The following is a 26,261-nucleotide window of genomic DNA, read 5'->3' on the forward strand; positions in this document are numbered from 1 at the left end:
ATGAATTTGGATGACTCCCAGCCTCCTTCACCAGCCGCAGACAACCTTACGGTGCTTGCAGATGTTGTGGCTCATACAATGATTAGCGAGGAGGATATTGATGAAGAATACAACACACCCTTGTTAGTTTTTCTTGGAAAATGAAGAAAAGGAAAATGACGTCGACCCCTAGTGCAAGTGAAGGTAAAGGCCCGACAGAGGATCCAATGGATGTTGAAGTGTAGGGTACTAAAACTCTTCATGATATTGAAATGCAGGAGGTTAATGACCAGGGTGATATCGACCTCGATGATGCCGACACTGGTTTAGAGTCAAATGTCGAGAAAACTCTAGCACAAGAAGAATTCGTTAAGGAAGAGCCCACTCTCCACCTGAAAATTCAGACAGAAGAGCTTAAGAAACGTATCTATGAGCTGGAGGTAATGAACCAGACTTTGAAAGAACAAGGGATAGTGCAGAAACAAAAGAACATAGAGATGGAAGGATAAGTGAAGGAGAAAAAATGCCAAGTGAAGATATGGAAATTCCAAGCATCAAAGTGCTACGGTCGTCTCAGAAAGGTGACCAAACGGCTCAAGAAGGCTCAAGGCAAGAAGAGGAAGATAGTGAAATCAGGAATTAGCATACAATTATAGGACTGAAAGAAGGCTCCCTTGTTTTGGTTTTTTTGCAGCATGTAAAGGTTGTGTGAGGACACACAACAAAATAGGGATGGGAGGATGTTGGTAGGCTAAATTGTCCTATTTTTTAGCCTCTATCCTCCTCTAGACACATAACCTAAACCTCTGTTTTAACCTAAGAACCTATTCATTCCTGTACCTTTCTCTGAAATCATGCACATTCCTGCACCCTCTTTGTATTTTCATATTTGAAGGTTTTTCATGGACTTAATTACTTATTTATGGATTTTATACCTTTAATTATCCTTGCAACTAATATTTGTCTTTCCTAAAGTATTTGATAAACAAATGTATTAATCGTTGTGATAGAATGGTCGAGTGCAGCTAGGATTCCTACACTCTCATGAAAACTCACCAACCGTCATGTGCTATCTTTATTAAAGGATCAATTGACCTCAAGTTGGTCTCGGAGCGGAAGATAAATCAACAGATTGAAGATCATGACCCCAGCTAGATATCTTAGATTAATATTTTGTAAACAGCCGAAAGGCTTAGTTAAGCTACTGTTATGATTTTGTTATGGCCATAGGCCTGAAGGCTTTTATATAATGTAAAACTTTGATAGGAATTAGGAGTGATGCTATGGTAAAATTTTACTAAGAGATTGTAATTATTTTGGAGTATCGCCTCTCTGGGTTGGATTGCAGATCCAAGATGTATTTTTGCTTTTGAAACTAATATAAAGGAATGTGCCAATACGCAACTTCATTTTCCATTTGTGTTGTGATGAATCTTTGATTGACTGCGTTTCTCTATTTCGTAACAAGGAAATGTGCTGGTTGGCTAGGGCCCAACCAACCCAGCTCGTTCTCCCTTTCTTTAAAGGTGTGTTAACTTAATTTAAAGTGCAGGCGTGAATTTGTTATTTAGTTTGATTTTTCTCACAAGTTACAGATTTGATTTCATTTACAGTTATTGTGTTACAGATTCGTGGTGTGCAGGCTTAGAAATATTTGATTTCAATTTCCATAAGCTTTCCTTTGTAATGCTTGATTTCATTTATGCAAGATCGGTACAAGTACATTGCCTGTTCTAGTGCATTTTTGGTTCTGCAAGTTGATTTAATTGATTCAATTTCGCAAGTCTTTTACTCCTTTCCTTTCGCAAAAGTTCTTTATTCCTTCCTGCAAGATTGATGTTTGTTTATAAAATAAGGGCATTATTAATATATGAGGTTTCACTTAAGATTTAATTGTGTTGTGATGAATATGGAATAAACGTTCTAGTAACTTACAGGTCTGTGCTTGCCCTGAACACTTTCGAAGAATTTCATGATTAATTATTAAATGAACCTTTTGAGTTAAAACATTAAAAGGCAAATCTAAATTATATGCACAGGTATCTTAGGAAAAGCTTGTTTACACAACCAGATAATTTCCGTAATTATATAGAAGAGTTTTCTGTTAAAGAAAGATTTACTTTAACTTTTGAAAACCATTTCCTGTCTAGAATCTAAGTTTGGTTGAAGCATATTTCTACTTTTGAGAATTTACTTTCAAATTCTTTTTTCTTTGCACTCTATTTCACTTAACACGCTTTTTATTTTTCGAAAGTAATCTAGAAACCAAGTGCAGAAATATTGATTATCTAGTGAAGGAACCTCAGATCAGGTACATGATCAGAATGTTCTAGCTTGGAGACTTAAAACTCCCGCACGAAGGTCAGAAGTTTAGTACAAGTACAAAACATCCTTCTAGTATCTAAACCTCATTCCAGTGCAGGCACAACGTTCTGGTACAGGAACATTGTTGTAGTACAAGAATAACAGTTTAATGCAGGAAATAATATCTTTAAAGAAGACAAATACACTGAATAACTTATTTATCACATTGTCTCACTAAAGGTAAATATAAAGGGTCATTTCATTAGTTAATATTGTTCACAATTAATTAAGAATCCATTTTAGTTTTTGCAAAAGTACTTTTCATTTATTCCATCACCAGAATTTCTTTGAGTATCAATTGTCGCTTGATCATCATTTTTCTTTCGATTCTATAAATTTGTGATTTAAGAAGTAGGAATAGAATTAGGAAAAGTTTGTATCATTTTTGGAATTTCTTTTGCTTCGCCTCTAAGTTTACGAAACCCCTGGGTTGATAATTAAGTGTTGAAGGAGTCTGCTGCATTGCGATTCCTGCACCCAACAAATTTTTCTGGCTTAACATCATCATGACGCCCTGGCATTGAAGGTAAAGTGCATTATCATCAACGAAGATTGTAAACTCTGCATTCACTTCTGACTGTAACCGTGCAATGTCAGCAACGTTCATTCTAGCTATAATCATTGAAACATTAACTAACTGTCTACACATTACGATGGAGAAATGTGCATGGAGGTTGGAAGTTGTACATATTCTGAGTGTTCTTTTCTGATCGTATAACTTCATTTACATCTACAAAAAAACAAAATTTTCTTCATTTATGAAATATACAACCTATAATTTTCATTTTTTCACCTCATCAAAACTGGAAAAATCCATTGTGTTCGACATAACCACTGTTCAACTCACTTTCGCCTTCGATCTGCCAATGCACCCAAAAATGTTTCGAAAACATAGTTCCACCGTTCACCATCATTTCCTTTTCTTGGCACGATAATTTATAATCTTGACTTGAGCTCAGAGAAAATGCTTCTATTTGATTGTATCTTGAATACCTCGATAGCTAGAGCTTCTATCTTCTCCATAGCTAATGGGACTAGTTCTTCAAGTGAAATAAATTCATCAAAAGATAGATGGTCAACCCTATGATATGATCTAGTGTCTCGACCTATTAACTGTCTGCATGTCAAAGCAACAAAGATAAGCAACATTGTTGAATAAGAAGAGCTTACTTGAATATCTTTTAACAAGATGTGCTTCTCTGAATGTTGTACAAATATTTAGAGACAGAAATAAAAAAACAACAACAGCATTAGTTTAACCTAGTTTTAGATATGTCAAGAACTTAAGCCCATACCTTAATTCTAATGCTATTTGTTGAATAGTTTTCCAAGTGATGTTTTCAGTATGCATCATTGCTTTAGCTTTCATAGTAAATCTTTCAGCTCTAGGAGGAGCTAATCTATGCAAAATATCAATAACATCGGATCCCATTTCAACAAGCATTACAAGAGGCTTTGATACCTGCATGACCAATCTTCCCTTGCTTTTACTAATATCAAATTGAGAGGACTGTCTAATCCAACTGAAGGACCTTTACAAGAATTTTTAAAATCTTTTACATCCAGACCCCACTTTTGTATCAGTGTGTATTCTTCTGCATCCTCTAACATCCAAGCTCGTATGTTATTGTGCATGGTCCAAGTTAATTTTTGGAGCTCTGATTCTGTAATATTCTCTAACGACACCAATTTTAGATCTTCATCTTAGTCCCATCCATGTGTATAAGTTTGACCAAAATTCCAGACAACAGGTACAAAAATTTTGAGGTTCAAGGCCACCTACTTCCACTTAAGGCACTCTCTTAAATGGCTTGGGAAGACACTCTTTGGGAGAGTCTAATGCAATTTTAGAACTCGAACAAACAAAATCTTGATTAAGCATACTAAGAAATTAAGTTGGTAGGGACTTGCTGCCTTTGCAACCCCTCTTGTATTATAAGGATACACGAATCTAAATCAGACTATTAAGATTACTGCGAGAAAAGGAATTAGAGATAATTCTAATTACAATCCTTGCAAAGCATCTTGGAAAATCAAAGCAATTGGAAATAAATTAACCTAGGAAAAAACAAGAGAACCTAGCTATGATGGCATTAAGATAATATCTATAGTATAGGTAATGGATTATGGAATATCTATTCCTGTATGTTATCTTATAAGATGTACTTCTGACTCTGACGCTGGTTAAAATAATTGTTAGGGATTGAAAGGGATTCCAGAATACAGGTGGAAAGAACTTTAAGTTCTTTTAGGGTTGAGAAGATGAATTATTTAATTGAATAAGAACACAATTTTAAACAATCCCATATGAAATATATGATCTAAAAGATTACATAAATAATTAAGTAAGTAGTTAGGAGAAGAATCCACAAGTTGACCTCAGAGGTTCTGTTGTAGCATTTTTTGGTTTTGATAAGATAGAATAAAATAGTCAAAAAAATAAAAATAAAAATATTTTGAAAAAATGTTAAGTTAGGATATGGAAATAACAATATTGAAAAAATATTTTTGAAAATATCTTGATGATGATGTCCATATCAAAGAAAATGTTAGGTTAAATGTCCTAAAAAATAAATATAAAAAGAAAATGTTAGGTTAGAAAGAAAAGAAAACAAATAAACTCTGAAAGTGAGCAAGTCTAAATGCCACTACTATTGTTTCTGCAAAATAATGGTTGTGTGCAGCTTGTCATAAATGCCACAACCCATGACAGTCAAACTGTTTAATCTTGACTGCTTCATGCTTTAAAATTGATGTTATAGTTAGAGAATAAAGATCTGGCCAAACTGTTTAATCTTGGCAGATCAGTAGTTAGGTAGAGAATAATAAAGTGCTCATTAGTTTAATCTGAGCCCTTGGATGTTTTAAGGTTAGAATTAGATAGTTTTCTTTGTAAAATAAAAAGAAAGGAAAAGGGTTTGCTAGCTTAAATGCACCCATTAAGTGAAGAAAAAATGATAGGATAAGCAAAGGGTAAGTAGAAGAAAGGTTGCAGAAGTATGATAATTCATTGGACAAAATGTATATTTATCATGTTTTACCATATGTTTCTATGTCCATGATGCAATTACACAAAGCAAATGAAGGTCTACAAGATCAATTAATTAACTTCCATCATCCCCATTCATCCCTATATTTACTAAATTCCCCTTCCTACTGTCATACAATTCATATTCATTCATTTTCCATAAAAAACCCCTTTTCCTAAAGTTAAAATCCATTTTGCCTAGGAAAAATGAAAACCCCATGTTAAATCCCATTTTACCTGAAAAACCCACAAAAAGATGTTTAGCCTAAGTATTGGTGTATATATAAAAAGCTAATAACCCATGAAAAAGCTTTATACTTAGTCTATTTCCCCTTTCCGCTCATATTTCATATTAACTCTAACTTATAGTATTAAACCCCTAAAAGTTCCCTTTCCCGTATATATTAACTCCCTTTATTAAAATACCTCGAAACCATTAGTTTTATTATAAAAACTATGTATTTAATAAAACATCGCATTGGCGGATCGCAAGCCTTTCAACATGAATGCACTCTCCCCGCATTGCGATATGCAATTGCGATGGACCCGGACCTGACGCAATATATATCATAATTCAATGCCATTTCGCATCCACCTCCATCGCAAGTCCCGGCTAAAGCATTACCCTCCGCCATTGCGATCTCCAATATGCGATGGGAACCCAGACCCGACGCAGTATTAACCATGATATATTTTCCACATCACATCCGGCCCCTATCACATTCCTTTGCGATGGGCCTTTCCTTCGCTAAACTGCGATTGCGATATGCGATGAATTCAGACCCGATATCATTTATCCACCCGAATTCATAATTTTTCAAGTTCGCCATACTGTGTTTTGTGAAGAATTTCTTTGTTAAAAGGTTTTTATGTTTTAAACGAAGGATTAACCTAAACCTCCATTTAACCGCTAATCTCAGTTTTAAACCATAATAAAGCCCATATCGCCATAATTAATCGTTGTGACCCTCCGCGCTGCTCTTTTGCTCCACCACCATTCAATCAAATCTATTTACTCTTAGCAATTTCGGGTTGGCTCTCTGTTCGAGCATTACCCGCTTGAAAAGCGGTATTCCACTAACCTCCCCTTGCTACGTGTCAGGCTTAGATTATATCGGGTGACCCCTACCAAAACTGCCCGCGCCTCATAAGCGGTGCGATGAAAACCAAAACCACCTCCCGCATAACGACAAAAGGGCCACTTTTCACTTTGCGCCATAATTCAAAAAGTAAAGTGTTTTTCCATTTAAACGCAAAAATCACCATTTTGCCTTGTTTTGCCTATTTTCACAGTGAACCTTCCATAAGCCTCTGCGCCCAATAAAACCATTGTTTTACCTTCCGATACGCCCTGGACTCCTTCCAATATCCTTTCAAGCTCAATAAAGCCATTGAAGACCTTCTTTGTCCCCTATGTTTTTCTTAACAATTTCTGTATTTTGCAAGTAAAAACTCTTGTTCCAGGCTTACAAAGAAAAAGCCTGCATACAGTTAAAAGACAAATATGAAGATCATATCAAATTACTTTACCATGTGACATAAAATCTAAAAGGATTTACTGTTGAAAAATATAGTAAAAACCTAAAATGCACAGTAAAGGTAAAAAGAACACAGTAAAGGTTACTCAACTGGGTCAAAGGATATTCACAGAGTTTAAAGAGTATCAGATGAAAGATCAAATGAAGGAATCAACTAGCATAAATGATACAAACAATCAAGCAGCTTAAAGGGCAAAATATCAGACAACAAAGCCAGCACAACCTGAATAAAAGGGATAGCAAGAAGTAGCTCAATAGTTGCCCCTATCTTCTTGCATAGAGATCTTTCCTTTCTTAGAATAAATCTTAATCAATTTTAGGATATTTTCTTAGTTTCATTATTGTATAAATAACTCTCTTTTCGAGTAGTTAAGGGTTCGAAGTTTAGGATTCATTGTTCATTGCTTGTTAAGTTGTGATTGCTCATTCTACTTTGAACCTGGTTGCACCTTTGAAGGAAGCTTTTCTAGACACTTGTACTCAGTTTTTCTGGAACCTTAATACAAAGTAGAGGATTCTGAATTTGGTTCTACACAATTTGTGTTATCCTGTAAGTTTTTCCAGTTATCAATCATTATGTTTTTCTTCATATGCTTATGACTTATAGAGATATCTAGGTAGGAATAATTGTGTCTCAATTTATTCCTATAAGCTCCTGAAGTGATCATCTATTAAGAGAATGGATTAATGAACTGTTTGTTTAGCTAATCCCCTCTAATCAATAAATCATCAACATATTTTGTAAGCTTAAGTATATTGCCTTGAATCTTTGGAACGTAGTTTAGAAGGTTTTCATACTTATGATTGTTCTATTTTACAGTTTGGAAACTGTGATAATCATATTATTTTATGTCTTCTTCTCACCACTATTTGATCTATATCACTGTGTAAAGATTTATAGCATCCCTTTGCTGAGCTATTAATATTATCCAAAGGATTAAGTATTTCAATTCTACATCTGTCTTCATTCATTGGTCTTCCAAAACTAAAACCAAAAAGCCGAAAACAATTATTTTAGATGCTCTAGCATTGGTAACTAACCTACTACTATCTCAGAGGTACAACATCAGACTGGCGCCATTTCCGAGGATTCGAATTTCTTTTAAGTTTCCCTTGGGACAACGATATTCATTCATTCTTTTCCTTTAAAGGTGATAAAATGGTTTAGAAAGGTCAAAATCATTCACCTAGGCGACTCCACACTCCTAAGCTGGCTCCTTTTAAACATACTAGATCTCGTTCATAAGCTGACATAGTTAGTCCTCTGTCAGATCTTAAAAGGATTCTGAGAAAAGCCAATTCTAAAAGGGGACACCAACCATCTTCTTCTTCCTCTTCAGTCCTATAGTCTGAAGAATTAGAATCAATTGACCCATATAGTAATATCCCATCTGATCCTGATTACTCCCATTTATCACCTAGGGTTGCTGAACTTCTAGATAAAGGAGTTGATTTTAAGTTAGCGTACCTTATTCATTCATTAGAATCTCATCCAATACCCACACTACCACCATGATCACCTAAAACTGAATCTGATTTGGGTATTAATCTACCATAATATAAACCCACAGACTTTATCTCCCCTACCACCTATCATTTTCCTTCTATTTTTGACCGACCTGAAGCTTCTTCTTCTGAAAAACCTGAGGAGACCTTCTCTATATATTCCAATCCTCTCTTTGAAACAAAAGAAGGTATTCCTTTACAGGTTCCAAAGTTAGTTCTTAAGACTCCTTTGAAGTCTTTCAGGAGATTTCCTCCTCCTTCACCTCCAACTAGTTCATCAACCTCTGAATCACCATCTTCTTCCTCTACTTCTTATTCATCTTCTACATCCACACAAACACCTCATACTCCACCTGGACAACCTCATACACCTCAAGCACCTCATACACCACCTGCTGTCATGGCTTTCCGACCTATTGTACAGGCTAGATATGCTGCTTTAGTCTTACCTAATAACCTTGATGCATTCCCAGCTGGATACTTAAAATACCTTTCCAAGTACAATGGAGAAACTGGTCCCTCAGCTGAGGACCATCTTCAAGCTTTCCTAAAATTTGCAGACAACATGAATATTGAACAAGAAAACATTTATATGAGATTATTTGTATAGTCACTTGAAGGAAATGTGAGGATTTGGTTTAGGCAGTTACCAACAACTTCCATTAGAAATTGGGAAGAGCTTACAACCATATTTAAAAATCAATGGGGTGTGAAAAAGGATCCTCTTTACTTCCTCACAGAATTTGAAGAGCTTAAAAGGAACTTTGGTGAACTAGTATCAGATTTTATCAAAAGATTCAATAAACTCTATCACAAAATTCCCGCTGATTGTAAGCCCCCTGTAGCAGCAACTAAGTCTAGATTTTCTAAAGCTTTTGATGATGACTTTGCTGTTATGCTACGAGAGAGAATTTCAAGAACTCTTGAAGATATGCAAACAAACGCTATAGAAGTAGAAGCAAATAGGGCAGCCTCAACTTCTTTAAAACTTAAGGAAGAAAAGGCCCAAAGAAAACTCAAATCTGTTCAAGAAGCCTCTAGTTCCTCTAAGACTAAATCAGAAGACTCAAAAATAGATGAAATAACATCTCTTCTTAGAAACCTATCAAATAGAATTTCAAATATTGAGACTAAACCTAGGACAATACAACAAATAGTTACTAGATCTCAAAACCAAAATCAAGCTCAATATAAAAGAAATCCACCACTACAAATTCTTCAGAGACCTAGCAATGATCAACAGGTTCCTACTCCTCTATTGATAGATGACCAACAACCCGATGATAATACTATGACAATTACTGAAGATATTAATAGTGTGGATTCTTCTTCCAATCAAACAACCATCGTTCCTCTCTCACAACAAAACCAGGTTCAAGAAGATTAGGAAGCTTCATAGGTCTCTAAATATCACGCTTTCTCTGAATTTTTAATTGCATAGTTAAATAAGAGGTATGATCTTAGGCCTAGACCTGGTCTTGGGAGACCTCCAAAGGAAATTCCAATAATTGAACCACATACCAAAATTGCTGAAGCTCAAACAACTCTTATTCAGCCCTTAGATCAGTCAATTGATACTACCCAAACTGGTAAAAACATTTTGACTACATTTAATGTTGAAAAAGAATTAGAGAGGGTTAAAATCCCAATTCCATTGTCAGAACTTTCTAAAAACCCTGGTTACAAAAGCCAAGTCACAAAATGGATACAAAATACCTCAATTGATGCTGAAGGTGATGTCATAAGTCTGCAAGATGAAAAACCAGCAGTATTTTTTGGCCTTAGTTTAGACATGATAGATGAGATAGTGCCTCCTTTCTATGAAACTCTTAAAACAAATGATTCCATGTTATACAATTGTATGTTTGATTCAGGAGAATCACACAACCTTATGCCAAAATCTATCATGGACCATTTGAAACTCGACATAACTAAATCCTACCATGACCTGTACACCTTTGATTCTAAAAGGGTGCCCTGTTTGGGATTGATCAAGGATCTAGTGGTTACCCTTGCCCAAATTCCAATGAAAAGTGTAGTACTTGATATTGTTGTCACAAATATCCCTCCCAAGTTTGGAATGCTCCTTTCTAGGTCTTTTTGTGCCAAATTAGGGGGAACTCTACAGATGGATATGGCATATGCTACTATTCCTGTTTATGGAGGAGAGCAATTAAGATTGTATAGAGAGGTAAGATTTTTACATACTGTTTGTAAGACTGACCAGCCAAGGAACCAGCCAATTTGTGCAATAGATCAAGACTTTGGTTGTTTTCAACTCACTTCAAACCAACATAAAACTCAAGTCAAAATTGAAGAGGTAGTTGAAAGTCCTAAACCAAACCAAACTGATATTTGGAAACTGTTCTTTGAAGGCTCTTGCACGAAAGATGGGACAAGAGCTGGAGTAGTTTTAATTTCACTTGAAAAAGAAAATATAACCCAATCATATAATTAGACTTCGAAGTTACAAATAATGTGGCTGAATATGAAGCTTTCCTTTTAGGATTGCAATTAGCCAAAAGCCTAAAAGTTCAAAACTTAAGTGTTTTTATTGATTTAGAAATTATTGTTAAGCAAGTAAGAAATGTTTGCTAGACCAAGCACTCTAGACTTAGGTCCTACCGAAATGAAGTATGGGATTCAGTTGAAAACTTCTTTGATGCTTTTAGTTTGACTCATATTCCCAGAGATCAGAGTATTCATGCAGATGCCTTAGCTATCTCTGCTAGCTCTTTTAAAATTCCTTATCATACTGATATACTCTATCAGATACAAGTCAAATATAGGCCATCTATCCTAGATAATCTGAAACATTGGCAAATATTCGAAGATGATGAACATTTGAAATCATTTATGTAGGTAATAGATGATTTTTCATTTCTACAAATTGATGAAGATAACATTGAAATAAATGAAAATAAAGATGGAAATGATACTTTAGATTTTAAAACCCAAATTGCCAATCATGACATTATTCATTTATCTAATAATTTTAATCCAAAATGACTCATTCCTTTAGAAAAATTGTTTAATCAAAATGATGTACTCCGAAACCCTCAGTCCATTTCTTCAGAAGATGACATAGAAGAGATTAACATTGGAACTTATGAAGATATCAAAAACATCAAAATATGTGCATCTCTAAACCTTGAGATCAAAGCTCAATATCTTAAGTTACTGCAAAATTATAAGGATATTTTTGCTTGGACTTATGTTGATCTAAAGACCTATGATACTTCATTAATACAACATAAGATTCCTTTGAAGCCAGAAGCAAAACCTTATCAACATAAACTTAGAAGGATAAATCTAGCCCTTCTACCAACTGTAGAAAGGGAGATTAAGAAAATGCTAGATGCTCAAATCATCCTCCCTCTTAGATATTCTAATTGGGTCACAAATCTAGTTCATGTTAGAAAGAAAAATGGAGAAATAAGACTCTATGTGGATTTTAGAAATTTGAACAAGGCATCATTAAAAGATAATTATCCTTTGCCCAAAATGGATCAGTTGCTTCAAATTGTTTGAGGAGCACAAAGACTTTCTATGCTTGATGGTTTTTTAGGTTACAATAAGGTGAATGTTGATACAGCAGACAGAGAGAAGACAACCCTTACTACACCTTGGGGTACATTAATGTATGTTAGGATGCCATTTGGCTTAACCAATGTTGAAGCAACGTTTCAGAGAGCTATGGACATAGATTTTATGGGTCAGGTAAATAAATTTGTGGTTATTTATCTTGATGACATAACTGTTTTTTCTAAATCTAATTAGAAACATCTAAAGCACTTGATGAAGGTTTTTGACAGGTGTAGACAATTTGGAATATCATTGAACCCTAAGAAGTCCTTGTTCGCTGTCAAAGAAGGAAAACTGTTGGGCCATATAATTTCAAAGGAGGGAGTAGTAATTAATCCCAAACGAGTATATGTCATTGAAACATTGACCTTACCTAGAAACAAGTAGGAGATTCAAACTTTTCTAGGCAAGATTAATTTTCTAAGGAGGTTTATTCCAAATTATGCAGAGATTGTAAAAGATATAACTGACATGCTATGAAAGGACCATGAAGTTAAATGGACTGCCTCTTCTAGGCATGCATTTGAACAAATAAAAAGGGTTATCTCTGAAGCTCCCACCTTAGCCAGCCCTGATTATACTAAGCCATTCAGTATTTTCTCTTTTGCCTCTGAAACAACCCTTACTGCCATTCTATTACAGAAAAATGAAGATTCCCATGACCAACCCATAGCCTTTTTCAGCAAGGTTATGAGAGATGTTGAGCTTAAGTATGACATCATTGAGAAGCAAGCCTATGCCCTCATTCAAGCCCTGAAATCATTTAGAATGTATGTCTTACATTCACCTATTACTGCTTATGTCCCTAATAGTGCTGAAAATTGTCCTAACCCAACCAGACACTGATAGGAAAAGAGGTAGATGGATCACTCAAATTCTGGAGTTTGATCTAACTATCAAGACTACCAAACTAGTAAAAGGTTAAGGATTAGCCAAGCTTCTAGCTGAATCCAACTGCAAAGTTCTTGGAATCAATTCTGTTTTGGAAATACAAGGGAAGAATACACAAGAACCTTATGTCCTTGTAGAAGGGGAGAATCCACAAGAACCTTCCCTTCATCCTAAAGGGGAGAATCCACAAGAACCTCTACCTTCAGAGTAGATCAGTCCTATACACATTGATGAAAAATTATTGTTGTCAAATTGGTATCAAGCTATTGTAAATTTCTTGATCCATTTTGAGTGTCCAGCATCATTCTCCAAAACCCGGTGTAAAACTCTTAAGTTAAAATCAGTCAAGTACTGCATTATAAATGAAAATTTATACTGGAAAGATCCACTGAATGTTTTGTTATTATATTTAATAGAATTAGAAACTGGAGGAATCATTGATCAGTTTCATACAAGATTTTGTGGGGGACATTATGCTTGGAGAGCAACAGCATACAAGATTCTGAGGGGAGGATTTTATTGGCCCACACTATTCTTACAAGTAGGGGCAAAGGTCAGAGGTTGTGTTCCTTATCAAATGTTTGCTGGTAAACAAAAATTATATGTTCTTCCACTCGTTCCATCAATAGTTTCAGCACCTTTTCTTAATGGGGATTAGATTTTGTTGGAGAGATTCACCCCACTTCAAGTAATCGACATAGATGGATCCTCACTGCAACATAATACTTTACTAAATGGGTGGAAGCAATTCCAGTTAGAAATGCTATTGATTTAGTAGTAATTTAGTTTATTGAGGAGAATATCTTATCTAGATTTGGTTGCCCAACTCAAATTGTCACTCATAATACAACAGATTTTTTTAGTGTTAAAATGATTGACTTTTGCGAGAAATATCAGATTCTATTACATCATTCAACTCCATACTAACCTCAAGGTAATGGCCTTGCAGAGTCATAAAACAAAAGTCTGGTAAAGGTAATAAAAAAGATTCTAGTTGATCATAAGAAGAGTTGGGATTCACATTTGATTTATGCAGTATGGGCAAACAAAATTACTCCAAAGAGATCCACTAGCAAATCGCCATTTCAATTAGTCTATGGGAAAGATGCAATCTTCCCAACTAATTTGGCCTTCCCTGTTTTAAAATTTCTGCAGGATTCAACAAATGAACCTGATGATTTTTCAAGAAGAATAAATCAGATTATTGAACTTAATGAAAACGGAGATGAAGTTCAATAAAAATTGAATAAATATCAGAATAAGATGAAGGCCCTGTTTGACAGAAGAGCCAGGGAAAGGGACTTTAAGGAAGGTGATTTAGTTCTAAGATGGGATACCAGGAGAGAAGAAAAATGAAAGCATGGCAAATTTGACAATCTATGGTTTGGACCTTTAGCAATTGCTGAAGTCAAGGGTAACAACGCTTTTGTGCTACAAAATATTTAGGGGCTATATTCCACTTATCCTGTAAATGGAAGGTTTCTCAAACATTACATTCAGTACTAAGAAGTTGAAATAGTTTTCATTGTAAATACTCTAGTTACCTTTCAAGATGTCAAAGTGATTTTTCTTACAGCAAGGACTCCATAGCCCGAGGAGAAGGTACATGGATCTGCAGGTTCTCTGCATTCTACAGGAGAAAGCAGTCCCCAGATGGAGCCAATGTTGAGGGATTTTTTGGTTTTGATAAGATAGAATAAAATAGTCAAAAAAATAAAAATAAAAATATTTTGAAAAAAATGATAAGTTAGGATATGGACATAACAATATTGAAAAAATGTTTTTGAAAATATCTTGATGATGATGTCCATATCAAAGAAAATGTTAGGTTAGATGTCCTAAAAAATAAAGACAAAAAGAAAATGTTAGGTTAGAAAGAAAAGAAAACAAATAAACTCTGAAAGTGAGCAAGTCTAAATGCCACTACTATTGTTTCTGCAAAATAATGGTTGTGTGCAGCTTGTCATAAATGCCACAACCCATGACAGTCAAACTGTTTAATCTTGATTGCTTCATGCTTTAAATTTGATGCTATAGTTAGAGAATAAAGATCTGGCCAAACTGTTTAATATTGGCAGATCAGTAGTTAGACAGAGAATAATAAGGTGCTTATTAGTTTAATCTGAGCCCTTGGATGTTTTAAGGTTAGAATTAGATAGTTTGCTTTGTAAAATAAAAAGAAAGGAAAAGGGTTTGCTAGCTTAAATGCACCCATTAAGTAAAGAAAAAATGATAGGATAAGCAAAGGGTAAGTAGAAGAAAGGTTGCAGAAGTATGATAATTCATTGGACAAAATGTACATTTATAATGTTTACGATATGTTTCTATGTCCATGATGCAATTACACAAAGTAAATGAAGGTCTACAAGATCAATTAATTAACTTCCATCATCCCCATTCATCCCTATATTTACTAATTTCCCCTTCCTACCTTCATACAATTCATATTTATTCATTTTCCATAAAAAAACCCATTTTTTAAAAATTAAATTCCTTTTTGCCTAAGAAAAATGAAAACCCCATGTTAAATCCCCTTTTACCCAAAAACCCACAAAAAGATGTTTAGTCTAAGTATTGGTGTATATATAAAAAACAAATAACCCATGAAAAAGCTTTATACTTAGTCTATTTCCCCTTTCCGCTCATATTTCATATTAACTCTAACTTATAGTATTAAACTTCCAAAAGTTCCATTTCCCGTATATATTAACTCCCTTTATTAAAATACCCCAAAACCATTAGTTTTATTATAAAAACTATGTATTTAATAAAACATCGTATCGGCCGATCACAAGCCTTTCAACATGAATGCACTCTCCCCACATTGCGATATGCGATTGCGATGAACCCGGACCCAACACAATATATATCATAATTCAATGCCATTTCGCATCTGCCTCCATCGCAAGTCCCGGCTAAAGCATTACCCTCCGCAATTGCGATCTCTGATATGCGATGGGAACTTGGACCTGACGCAGTATTAACCATGATATATTTTCCACGTCGAGTTCGGCCCCTATCACATTCCTTTGCGATGGGCCTTTCCTTCGCTAAACTGTGATTGTGATATGCGATGAACCCAGACCCGATATCATTTATCCACCTGAATTCATAATTTTTCAAGTCCGTCATACCGTGTTTTGCGAAGAATTTCTTTGTTAAAAGGTTTTTATGTTTTAAGCGAAGAATTAACCTAAATGTCCATTTAACCGCTAATCTCAGTTTTAAACCATAATAAAGCCCATACCACCATAATTAATCGTTGGGACCCACCGTGCTGCTCTTTTGCTCCACCACCATTCGATCAAATCCATTCAAATCTATTGACCCTCAGCAATTTTGGGTTGGCTCTCTATTCAAGTATTACCCATCCGAAAAGCGGTATTCCACTGACCTCCCCTTGCTATGTGTCAGGCTCAGATTATATCGGGCGACCCCTCCCAAAACTGCCCTCGCCTCATAAGGAGTGCGATGAAAACTAAAACCACCTCCCGCATAACAAAAAAATGGCCACTGTTTACTTTACGCCATAATTCAAAAAGTAAACTATTTTTTCGTTTAAACGCAAAAAATCACCATTTTGCCTTGTTTCGTCTTTTTTCACGGTGAACCCACCATAAGCCTCCGTGCCCAATAAAATTATTGTTTTACCTTCTGATACGTCCTGGACTCCTTCCAATATCCTTTCAAGCTCAATAAAGCCATTGAAGACCTTCTCTGTCACCTATGTTTTTCTTAACAATTTCTGTGTTTTGCAGGTAAAAACCCCTGTTCCAGGCTTACAAAGAAAAAGCCTGCATATAGTTAAAAGACAAATATGAATATCATATCAAATTACTTTACCATGTGACGTAAAATCTAAAAGGATTTACTATTGAAAAACACAGTAAAAACCTGAAATGCACAGTAAAGGTAAAAAGAACACAGTAAAGGTTACTCAGCAGGCTCAAAGGATATTCACAGAGGTTAAAAAATATCAAATGAAAGATCAAATAAAGGAATCAACCAGCATAAAGGATACAAACAGTCAAGTAGCTTAAAGGGAAAAATATTAGACAACAAAGCCAACACAACCTGAATAAAAGGGACAACAAGAAGCAGTTCAATAGCTGCCCCTATCTTCTTGCATGAAGATCTTTCCTTTCCTAAAATAAATCTTAATCAGTTTTAGGATATTTTCTTAGTTTCATTATTGTATAAATAACTCTCTTTTCAAGTTGTTAAGGGTTCGAAGTTTAGGATTCATTGTTCATTGCTTGTTAAGTTGTAACTGTTCATTCTACTTTGAACCTAGTTACACCTTTGAAGGAAGCTTTTCTAGACACTTGATGTACTCAGATTTTCTGGAACCTTAATACAAAGCAAAGGATTTTGGATTTGGTTTTACACAGTTTGTGTTATCGTGTAAGTTTTTCCAGTTATCAATCATTATGTTTTTCTTCATATGCTTATGACTTATAGAGATATCTAGGTAGGAATAATTGTGTCTCAATTTATTCCTATAAGCTCTTGAAGTGATCATCTATTAAGAGAATGGATTAATGAACTGTCTATTTAGCTAATCCCCTCTAATCAATAAATCATCAGCATCTTTTGTAAGCTTAAGTATATTGCCTTGAATCTTTGGAACGTAGTTTAGAAGGTTTTCATACTTATGATTGTTCTATTTTACAGTCTGGAAATTGTGATAATCATATTATTTTTTGTCTTCTTCTCACCACTATTTGATCTATATCACTGTGTAAAGCTTTATAGCAGCCCTTTGCTGAGATATTAATATTATCCAAAGGATTAAGTATTTCAATTCTACATCTGTCTTCATTCATTGGTCTTCCAAAACTAAAACCAAAAACCCCAAAACAATTATTTTAGATGCTCTGGCATTGGTAGCTGACCTACTACTATCTCAGAGGTACAACAGGTTCTATAAATATACATAGATAAAATTGTTAAAATAAATACTTGTTAAGGAAAATACTTCATCCATTAACTACAAATAAATAAAACGGGTAGTATAATTTATTAAATAACGTAATATGTCCAAAAGGATTGGGTATATATATTTATATATAATTCAACAAATATTGAATCACCATATTCAATCATTTAAAAGGCACCAAGAGGTTTCAATACATACGTACAAGAGTTATGCCACAGATTTGGTTGGTGGTTATAAGCCACCAATTTCCAAATATGGATAAAAGAAAATATAGACTCAGCTCATGCGCAAGTCCACACTTGTGTGAGAAAAATGAAGAGAGTTACATTTAGCTATATCTAGATAATCTAGTCAAACAATTCATTGTTGTTACTCGCCAAGTCGAAAAACAAACCAATGAGTTAATACAGTGCCGAGAAAGGAAAATGGGTAGTAGAAATAATAATCACACATGTTAAACAATATGAGTATACCTTGCAGTGTGAATTCGCCAGAAAAGTCGAAAATTATCTTTGCATAAACAAAGATTATGCAGGGTCAATTATTGTACAGTATTATAAGGGTTTTAAAAAGCATACAATATTCAAAGGAAATTTTTGTTAGTTTTTTATGGTTGGGTAGCATTAGACAGGGGTTATAGTCTCGACTTTGATTAGAGAGGCTAAGGAACACTAGATCTCTAGAACCAAAAAAACGTTTTAGGAGAAAACACCTAGAGATGGCTCAATTAAGTTAATTAATCAGTAATCAAATATTTCCTAAGTCTAACTTAGGAAAAAAGATTAATTAACAAGAATTAATTGAGAAAGGTGATATTTCTGTAGAAACTCAAATGGATTGACTTAGATATGATCTTAGCCATTAATGATAATTTAATCATGGTTGTTGGTGAGCCAACATGAGATTATAAGAGGAGGTCGATGGGGTTGGAGAAAAACATACTTGAGAGCGAATTTCCATGGCAGATCGATTTTCTAGAGAGCAAAATTCAACCAAAAAAATTCGACCCAGAAGGAAGCAGGAGCAAGAGGGAGATCAGTAGCATATTTCTTGAGGAGGAATCCAAATCTAGAAGACTCTAAGACGGAACATGGCATGACATATTGACTTGATTTGTGGGCAAGGGAGCAACCATAATGTTGGCATGACCCATGACTATTGATTTATATGTTAGTTATTTGATTTTATCATTAAAAGTCGGCATGACCAATGACTATTGATTTGTATGTTAGCTATTTGATTTATCATTAATTTCAACCACTGTTTTGTTTTCCCTGTGTGTCTTACTATTAGTTTGTCTATCAACTATTATTTAGTGGTTTTTTGGGTTTACATTTGTGTTTTACCATTGATTTGTTTATAGAATATTATTCAATGACATTTTTGTTTTACATTTATGTCTTACTATTGATTTGTTTGTTAACTATTATTTAGTAATTTTTTTATTTGGCTTTCTAAGATTACAACAAAGTGTTCCATGTACATGGTCAACAATGCGATGAAAGTATAAGTCAAGACATTTACTACTGCAATTTGCATTTTAGCTAGTAAGCTTTCAAGTTTATCTTATCTAAAATATATTCACTATTTCAACAATTTGTATATCTCTTATATTTTTAATGTTATATTTATGTTGATAAGTATGCCTATTTTGGAATAGATATTCTAGAATTTGAATTTAATTATCAATAATTATTAAGTGGATGAATATTTTAGAGTATTCTTAGTAGTATACACAAATCAAAGGTTGAGATTTATCTCCAAAATAGTTATGACATTTTATCTCTTTTAATTAAAAAATGGCATACTAATAAATATCATATTAAGTGTAAGAAGGAAGACGGAGAGCGCGACTGCTAGGGTTCTGATCGCAGCATCGACGGCACAGCCTGCACAGTTCAGGATCCACTTACAGGCCTGACCCAAAACCCTGTTTCGAAACAGCGTTGCAGGGTTCTAGTGCAGTACAATGGAATCTCCCCAGGGGGGGCGTCAGAGCCCTCCCCCAGAGCAAACACCTCGCAGCACGGACCTGAGCAGACAATCGTTTTTGGGTCTGTTGATGAGGAAGTAATAAACAAAAAGAACAGGCAACAACAAGGGCACAAGGAGGTAGGCGGTCAGAAGGACAAGGCCAGCGTCACACAAGGTAGAAAGGAAAAACCAGAAGAAGTTCCGAAAGTCTCTTCGACTACATGCAAGCCTATAGCCACAGAACGGCCCAGAATAGAGCTGCCGGGGCACAAGATTGACAAACGAATCGAGTACATGAGGGATCATGCCCTTATTGGGAAATTTATAGGGTTCTGGCCGACAGAAAAAGCCTTATATGGCTGGATTGCGGCGAAGTGGAAACCCAAAGGAGATGTTACTTTGCAGCTAGGGCCGAAAGGCTTCTTTACTGCGATTTTCTTCTGTCTGGAGGACAAATACAGAATTCTGGGAGCAGGGCCCTACTTTTTTAACTCAGCGGGTCTGTATTTGAGGGAATGGATACCAAGATTTAACCCGGATAAGGAAGATCTCACCTGGGCGCCAGTCTGGATCAGAATGTACTCACTTCCAGATGAATATTGGGACGAAGACATTCTCAAAGATATAGGAAATGGATTGGGGGAATACATCAGAGCGGCAGAAGAAACAAAAATGCGCAGATATACTTCCTACGCCCGCATCTGCGTCTTCATGCGCCTGGACGAAGCTTTGCCAGAATCGGTAAGTCTCTCTCACCGTGACGAAGAATGGATTCAACCTCTGGATTATGAGCACGTCCCTTTTCGTTGCCGAAAATGTCATGCTCTCGGGCATCTATTCAGGGACTGTCCCCTGAATGCCAAAGCCAATGCTCCTGATCCCTCAGAAACCCTAACCCAGGATGGCTTCACCAAAGCCCCTAGCCGAAAGCGAGCGCACAAAAAACCATCAAATGGGAATAAGCCCCAGCAAGACAATGCCCATGGCCCGGCTACAAAGAACAATTTTGAAATTCTTGCTCAGACCTCGGAAGAGCAACCCCCGATCTCCAAGCCTAGCCCTGCTCCTCCTTCTTCCTCTTCCCAACCCCCCCCAACAGCCTCCCCCTCTAAACTTCAAATCCCCAATGTCATTCTAGCAAACCCCAAAGAAGGACGAAAAGAGTCGGCAGGAAAAAACAATGATATGGAAGTTGATGGAAATCTAGATCCCCTTCAAAGCTCAGAGATGAATATGGAAGGAAGCAGCCAAGTGCAACAGATGGACGAAGAACCAGAAAGCATAGATCTGAACGGTCTAGACATTCTGGAACTAGAACTAGCATGCAAAAAAAAGGCATACGACAGTATCCCAGAGATTCAGCTCAACAAACTGGAAGTGGTCATTTCAAGGGCCTATCAACAGCAACAGTTAGGTATCCAGCCAGGAAGCCATTGGGACGGAAGCCTTCCCCCAAAAGATACCAAAAAGAGAGGCAGAAGAATGGATCTTCAGCGGACAATCGAGATTGGGAAAATCCTGGTAGACTCAGGCAGGTATGCTAAATTGACGAAGTACTATAAACCCTCTATTAATAGTTGAACCATGAAGCTTGTATCATGGAACCTAAGGGGGCTCAATAGCCCAGGAAAACTCAGAATGTTAAAAAACATGATTAAAATGGAAAAGCCGCAATTATGCTTTCTCCAGGAAACAAAGTGTAACAGCGCTACATTAGGCAGCATCCTCTCCAAAGCATGGCCAGGCTGTCAATCGGTGGCGGTGGATGCATCTGGAGCCTCGGGGGGGCTCGCCATTGCATGGAACACACAAGCGTTAACTCTCTCTGATTTTCACGCTTCTCATCACCTCATCCAAGCTGCCTTCCATATTCTAGGCACGAATATTCATGGAAACCTATCAAATGTATATTTCCCACAGGATACAGGAAGCAAAATCGCTCTTCTCAACACCATAGAAGCTTTGAATAACAACAGGAGGCATCCGCTCTGGATTATTGGAGGGGATTTTAACATGATCACCAAGCTGGAGGAAAAGATTGGGGGGAGAAATAGAATGGAACAAGAAAACACCCATTTCAAGGATTTCATTCAGAACACCTCTCTCATAGACATGCCTTTTTGTAACGGCACTTTTACCTGGAGCAACCGCAGAGCAGGCAAACATCAAATTGCCTCCAAACTGGATCGTTTCCTCATATCAGATAATGCGGTTCACCTCGGAGGAGATATTTCAGCTGCTATTCTTCCACATACAGGTTCGGATCACTGGCCTATTGCCCTCCAATGGCAAAGACCAGGCGACCTAACCAGAAGACCCTTCCGCTTCGAAGCGTTCTGGCTCTCACATCCATCGTTCAAAGACTTTGTCAAATCAACTTGGACATCCTTCATTCCGTCAGAAGGCTCCAAGATGTACCAGTTCCAACAGAAGCTCAGGTATTTGAAAAATCATCTAAAGCGTTGGAATAGGGAGACCTTTGGAAACATCTTTAAGGCGCAACAGGACCTAAATAAGGAACTGACGAAACTCCAGCAAAAAATAATCACAGAGGGTCACTCTGAGGGAACTCTGGAGCAGGAGCAGTGCATCCACAACCAATTGGAGGAACGAAGGAAGCAGGAGGAAATATATTGGAAGCAAAAATCCAGGATCAGATGGCTGAAGGAAGGTGAGCGAAATACCATATTCTTCCACAGAACCACTGTTCAACGAAGAATGCATAACAACATCCCTTTCATCCAAAAACAAGGGGGGGAAAAAGTAGAGAAGCATGAGGAAATTGAGGAGGAGTTCCTTAATCACTTCAAACATGTTCATCAAGAGCCCGAGGGAGACAGGCGACCTACAATTGAAAGAATCACTAATAATGTGCCAAAGCTCATCACGGAGGAACATAATGAGCTTCTCCTTCGCCCTATTCTGACACAAGAGGTGGATGCGGCCATGTCCCAGCTTAAGGAAGGAAAAGCCCCTGGCCCGGACGGATTTACCACTACTTTCTTTCACACCTCCTGGGAGCTGATAAAACTAGAGGTATGGCAAATAGTAGAAGAATCAAGAGCTCTCCATTGGCTACTTCCCTCTCTCAATTCAACCTTCATTGCCCTTATACCAAAAGAGGAGGATTCAATTACCCCTGACAAATATAGGCTGATTGCTCTTTGCAACGTTATTTACAAAGTCATATCCAAAGTTATCGCCAACAGGTTAAAGCCCCTCTTGCCACTGCTCATCTCTCCGGAACAGTCTGGGTACGTGGAAGGGAGACAGATCATGGATGGTATTCTTCTCACGCACGAGATCATACACTCCCTCAAGCAATCCAAGCAGGCAGGTATGATTCTTAAGCTGGATCTTTCTAAGGCTTTTGATAAACTCAGTTGGACTTACATTCAGCAAATGCTAACCACCTTTGGATTCTGTTCTATGTGGATCCGCTGGATAATGAGTCTTATTACATCCACACACTTCTCCATCCTTGTGAATGGAATCCCCTCCCGCCCTTTCAAGCCATCCCGTGGAATCAGGCAAGGTGATCCCCTATCTCCCTTCCTCTTTGTTCTAATGGCAGAAGGTCTGGGTCGTCATATTAAACACGCCCTCCACTCTCAACAGCTCAAGGGTCTTTCCGTTCACAACACCCCTGCAACTTCTCATCAGCAGTTTGTTGATGACACCATGCTATTTGGCTACCCTTCTGTCCAGGAAGCCTCCTGCTTCAAAGCCCTTCTCAATGATTTCTCTGAAGCCTCTGGAACCAGCGTCAATAGCTCCAAATCGCAGATCTTCTTCTTTCACACTCCTCCAGTTGTTAAGACAGCTGTTGCTCGTATCCTGGGATTCCCCACTGCCACTCTCCCCTCTAAATACCTTGGAGCCCCCCTTACTGCTTCAGCCATAAAGCATTCCTCATGGCGAACTCTCATTGAGAAGCTCGAATCCCGTCTTAACCTTTGGACGCATAGAACTCTGAATTTGGCCAGTCGTGTAGTGCTCATAAAGTCAGTCCTTCAGGCAATGCCGCTTTACCTGTTCTCAATCCTAGCAGCGCCGAAATGGGTTCTAAAAAGAATCAGGAATCTTCAGCGTGGATTTCTATGGGGCAGCATGGCAACTAATCGCAAATGGGCTCTTGTAAAATGGACCACCGTCTGCATGCCCAAAGATAAAGGGGGCATTGGGTTGAGAGACCCAATGCATAGCAACTCCATCATGAGCGCTAAAATTTGGTGGCAATGGCTCACTAACCCAGAAAAACCTTGGGTCAAAATCTGGACGGCCAAATATGCCAATAACAGACCTCAGGAAGAACTCATCAGATTCACTCCCAATGACAAAGGCTCGCTAATCTGGAATGCAGCCAAACAACACTTCCAGTTAATTCAACAGCATAGTTTTTGGGAAGTGAGAGACGGCAGAACTGCTAGATTCTGGACAGATGCATGGAATCAAATGCCAAAGCTCAGCAGCATTCTTCATCCACCTCTGGAATTCAATGGGGAGGAGCAGCAGCAAGAAAAGATCCGACAGTATTGGACGCAGGAGACGGAGAATGGATTCAGGAAATGGAAACAGGGTAATCAGTTAATCAACAATACAAATCACCGGACTGCTGAGGAGTTGGAGAAGGAGTTAAGGAAAAGAAGCATTAGACATGACGAAGGCAGAGACATTCTTCGATGGGGGTATCAACCAAAAGGTGCCTTTACCACATCTGAGGCCTATAAAATCATATGCAACAACCCTACCCCCCCTGACCCAATCTGGAGCAAAATATGGGGTCTCGGATCCTGGCCCAAAGTCTCATACTTCCTATGGCTGGTTGGACATCAAAGAATCCTCACATGGGACAAACTTAGGAGCAGAAACTTTCACGGTCCCTCCATTTGTTATAATTGCAATCATCATGAAGAAACTCTCCAACACCTCCTGGACACATGCCCCCTAGCCAATCAGCTATGGGAAAAGGTGAGCTTTAGATGTCAAAGAAGGTGCAGAATGGAGAACGACATCACCAACTCTTTAAGACACTGGCCGCAGAATCCTTACAAAAGTGAGCTTCTCAACTACTTGTGGAACATAATCCCAGGGCTCATCCTCTGGAGCATCTGGAAGGAAAGGAACAAACGCATATTCAAAAACCAACGATCTCCGATAGAAAATATTTGGAATAGACTCTGTGGGAATCTCAAAGAAACGTTGTTGCTCCGAGCTTGGACACAGGAGGATTTTCCAACTCTAAACAATGAGAAAGCCATTCTAGATAATTGGCAACTGCATCCACCTCAGGGACTACACAATAACGGCCCTTCTAAAAGCAGCATCATAATCAAGGACACCTGGACTGCTCCCCCTAAGCATTCCTATAAGCTCAATTTCGATGGTGCCTCCAAAGGCAATCCTGGAATGGCCGGTTTTGGTGGAATTCTAAGGAATCATGAAGGCACCCCCCTGCAGCTATACTTTGGGAACATTGGATGGGATACTAATAATTCAGCCGAGCTAGAAGGACTTTGGCAAGGGCTCCTTCTAGCCTGGAAACTTAACTTTCAACCCCTGGTAGTGGAAGGAGACTCCCAGATCCTTATAAATATGGCCAAGCACCTCCTGAATGGATCTCAAGCAAGGAAAATTGCTACCAGTTGGAGGCTCGAAGCAAGGCTGGAAGCCATCGAACAAGCGCTCCGCAGTAACAGAGCCATTACCTTCAATCATATAAAAAGGGAAGGCAACAAGGTCGCTGACCTCCTGGCCAACATAGGGGTGGAAAACGAGAATACCCTTCTCACAGGAAACATGAATATTATTCCAGATAATGTCCAGGCACAGGAATGCGCTAGACTGGTCCAAAGTGATGCTGCTTCCCCGGATGCGGGTGACAAGACGGACGGGACGCGTGTTTAAGGAGGGACACATGCAGGCCATGTGCTGCCTCAAGGATCAGGCATGCGGGCTGATATATCGATGGACGCCAAGGAATAAAAGAATGAGAGTTCTGAAGAAGCAATTCAATGCTCTGTCCGGCTCACTGGTTCGAATGGAGCAAGCAGTAATGGCGGACGGGATTCGAGGTGGCGATGAGGAGGTTAAAAGAGGTGGTGGGTCGGCTCTCCATGCGCTGGTTCACGCTCAGTTCATGGTTCTCGGTGTTCAGGCTCTTGCCTGGTTTATGTCTCTTCAAGCAATTGCTCTTGCTGTCAAAGCCGTTTCCCCGACTGTTGGGGGCAGTCTTAAGGCTGAACGGTTTCTCTATTTCGCGTTGCTACATACCCCTGGTGTTTCTGCAAACATGGTAAGGCCTCGACAGCGATTGCTCAGCCGTCGAGGTTCTGCTCGGGGTGGGTCTTCGCGTCCTCTAGTAGAAGCATCCCAACCCCACTGCTGTCATTGCCATTGTCATCGAATCTCTGAGGCCAACCCCCTTCAAACTAGCCAATTTCTGGACTCAAGCGCC

General features: G+C 37.7%; 1 protein-coding gene across 1 annotated transcript; it reads left to right on the forward strand.

Annotated features, from left to right (window-relative positions):
* Positions 1-25,711, forward strand: LOC149184795 (uncharacterized). Its single transcript, XM_089415445.1, has 5 exons — positions 1-126; positions 258-419; positions 19,691-21,325; positions 21,494-23,058; positions 23,188-25,711. Exons 1-5 carry the CDS (start codon positions 1-3, stop codon positions 25,709-25,711), a joined length of 6,012 nt encoding a protein of 2,003 aa, XP_089271571.1.
* Positions 25,712-26,261: the final 550 nt, after the last annotated feature.

This window comes from Pinus tabuliformis, chromosome 3_2 (genome assembly GCF_031772625.1).
Source record: "Pinus tabuliformis cultivar Carrire ecotype Pingquan chromosome 3_2, CPIR1, whole genome shotgun sequence".
Lineage (NCBI taxonomy): Eukaryota > Viridiplantae > Streptophyta > Pinopsida > Pinales > Pinaceae > Pinus > Pinus tabuliformis.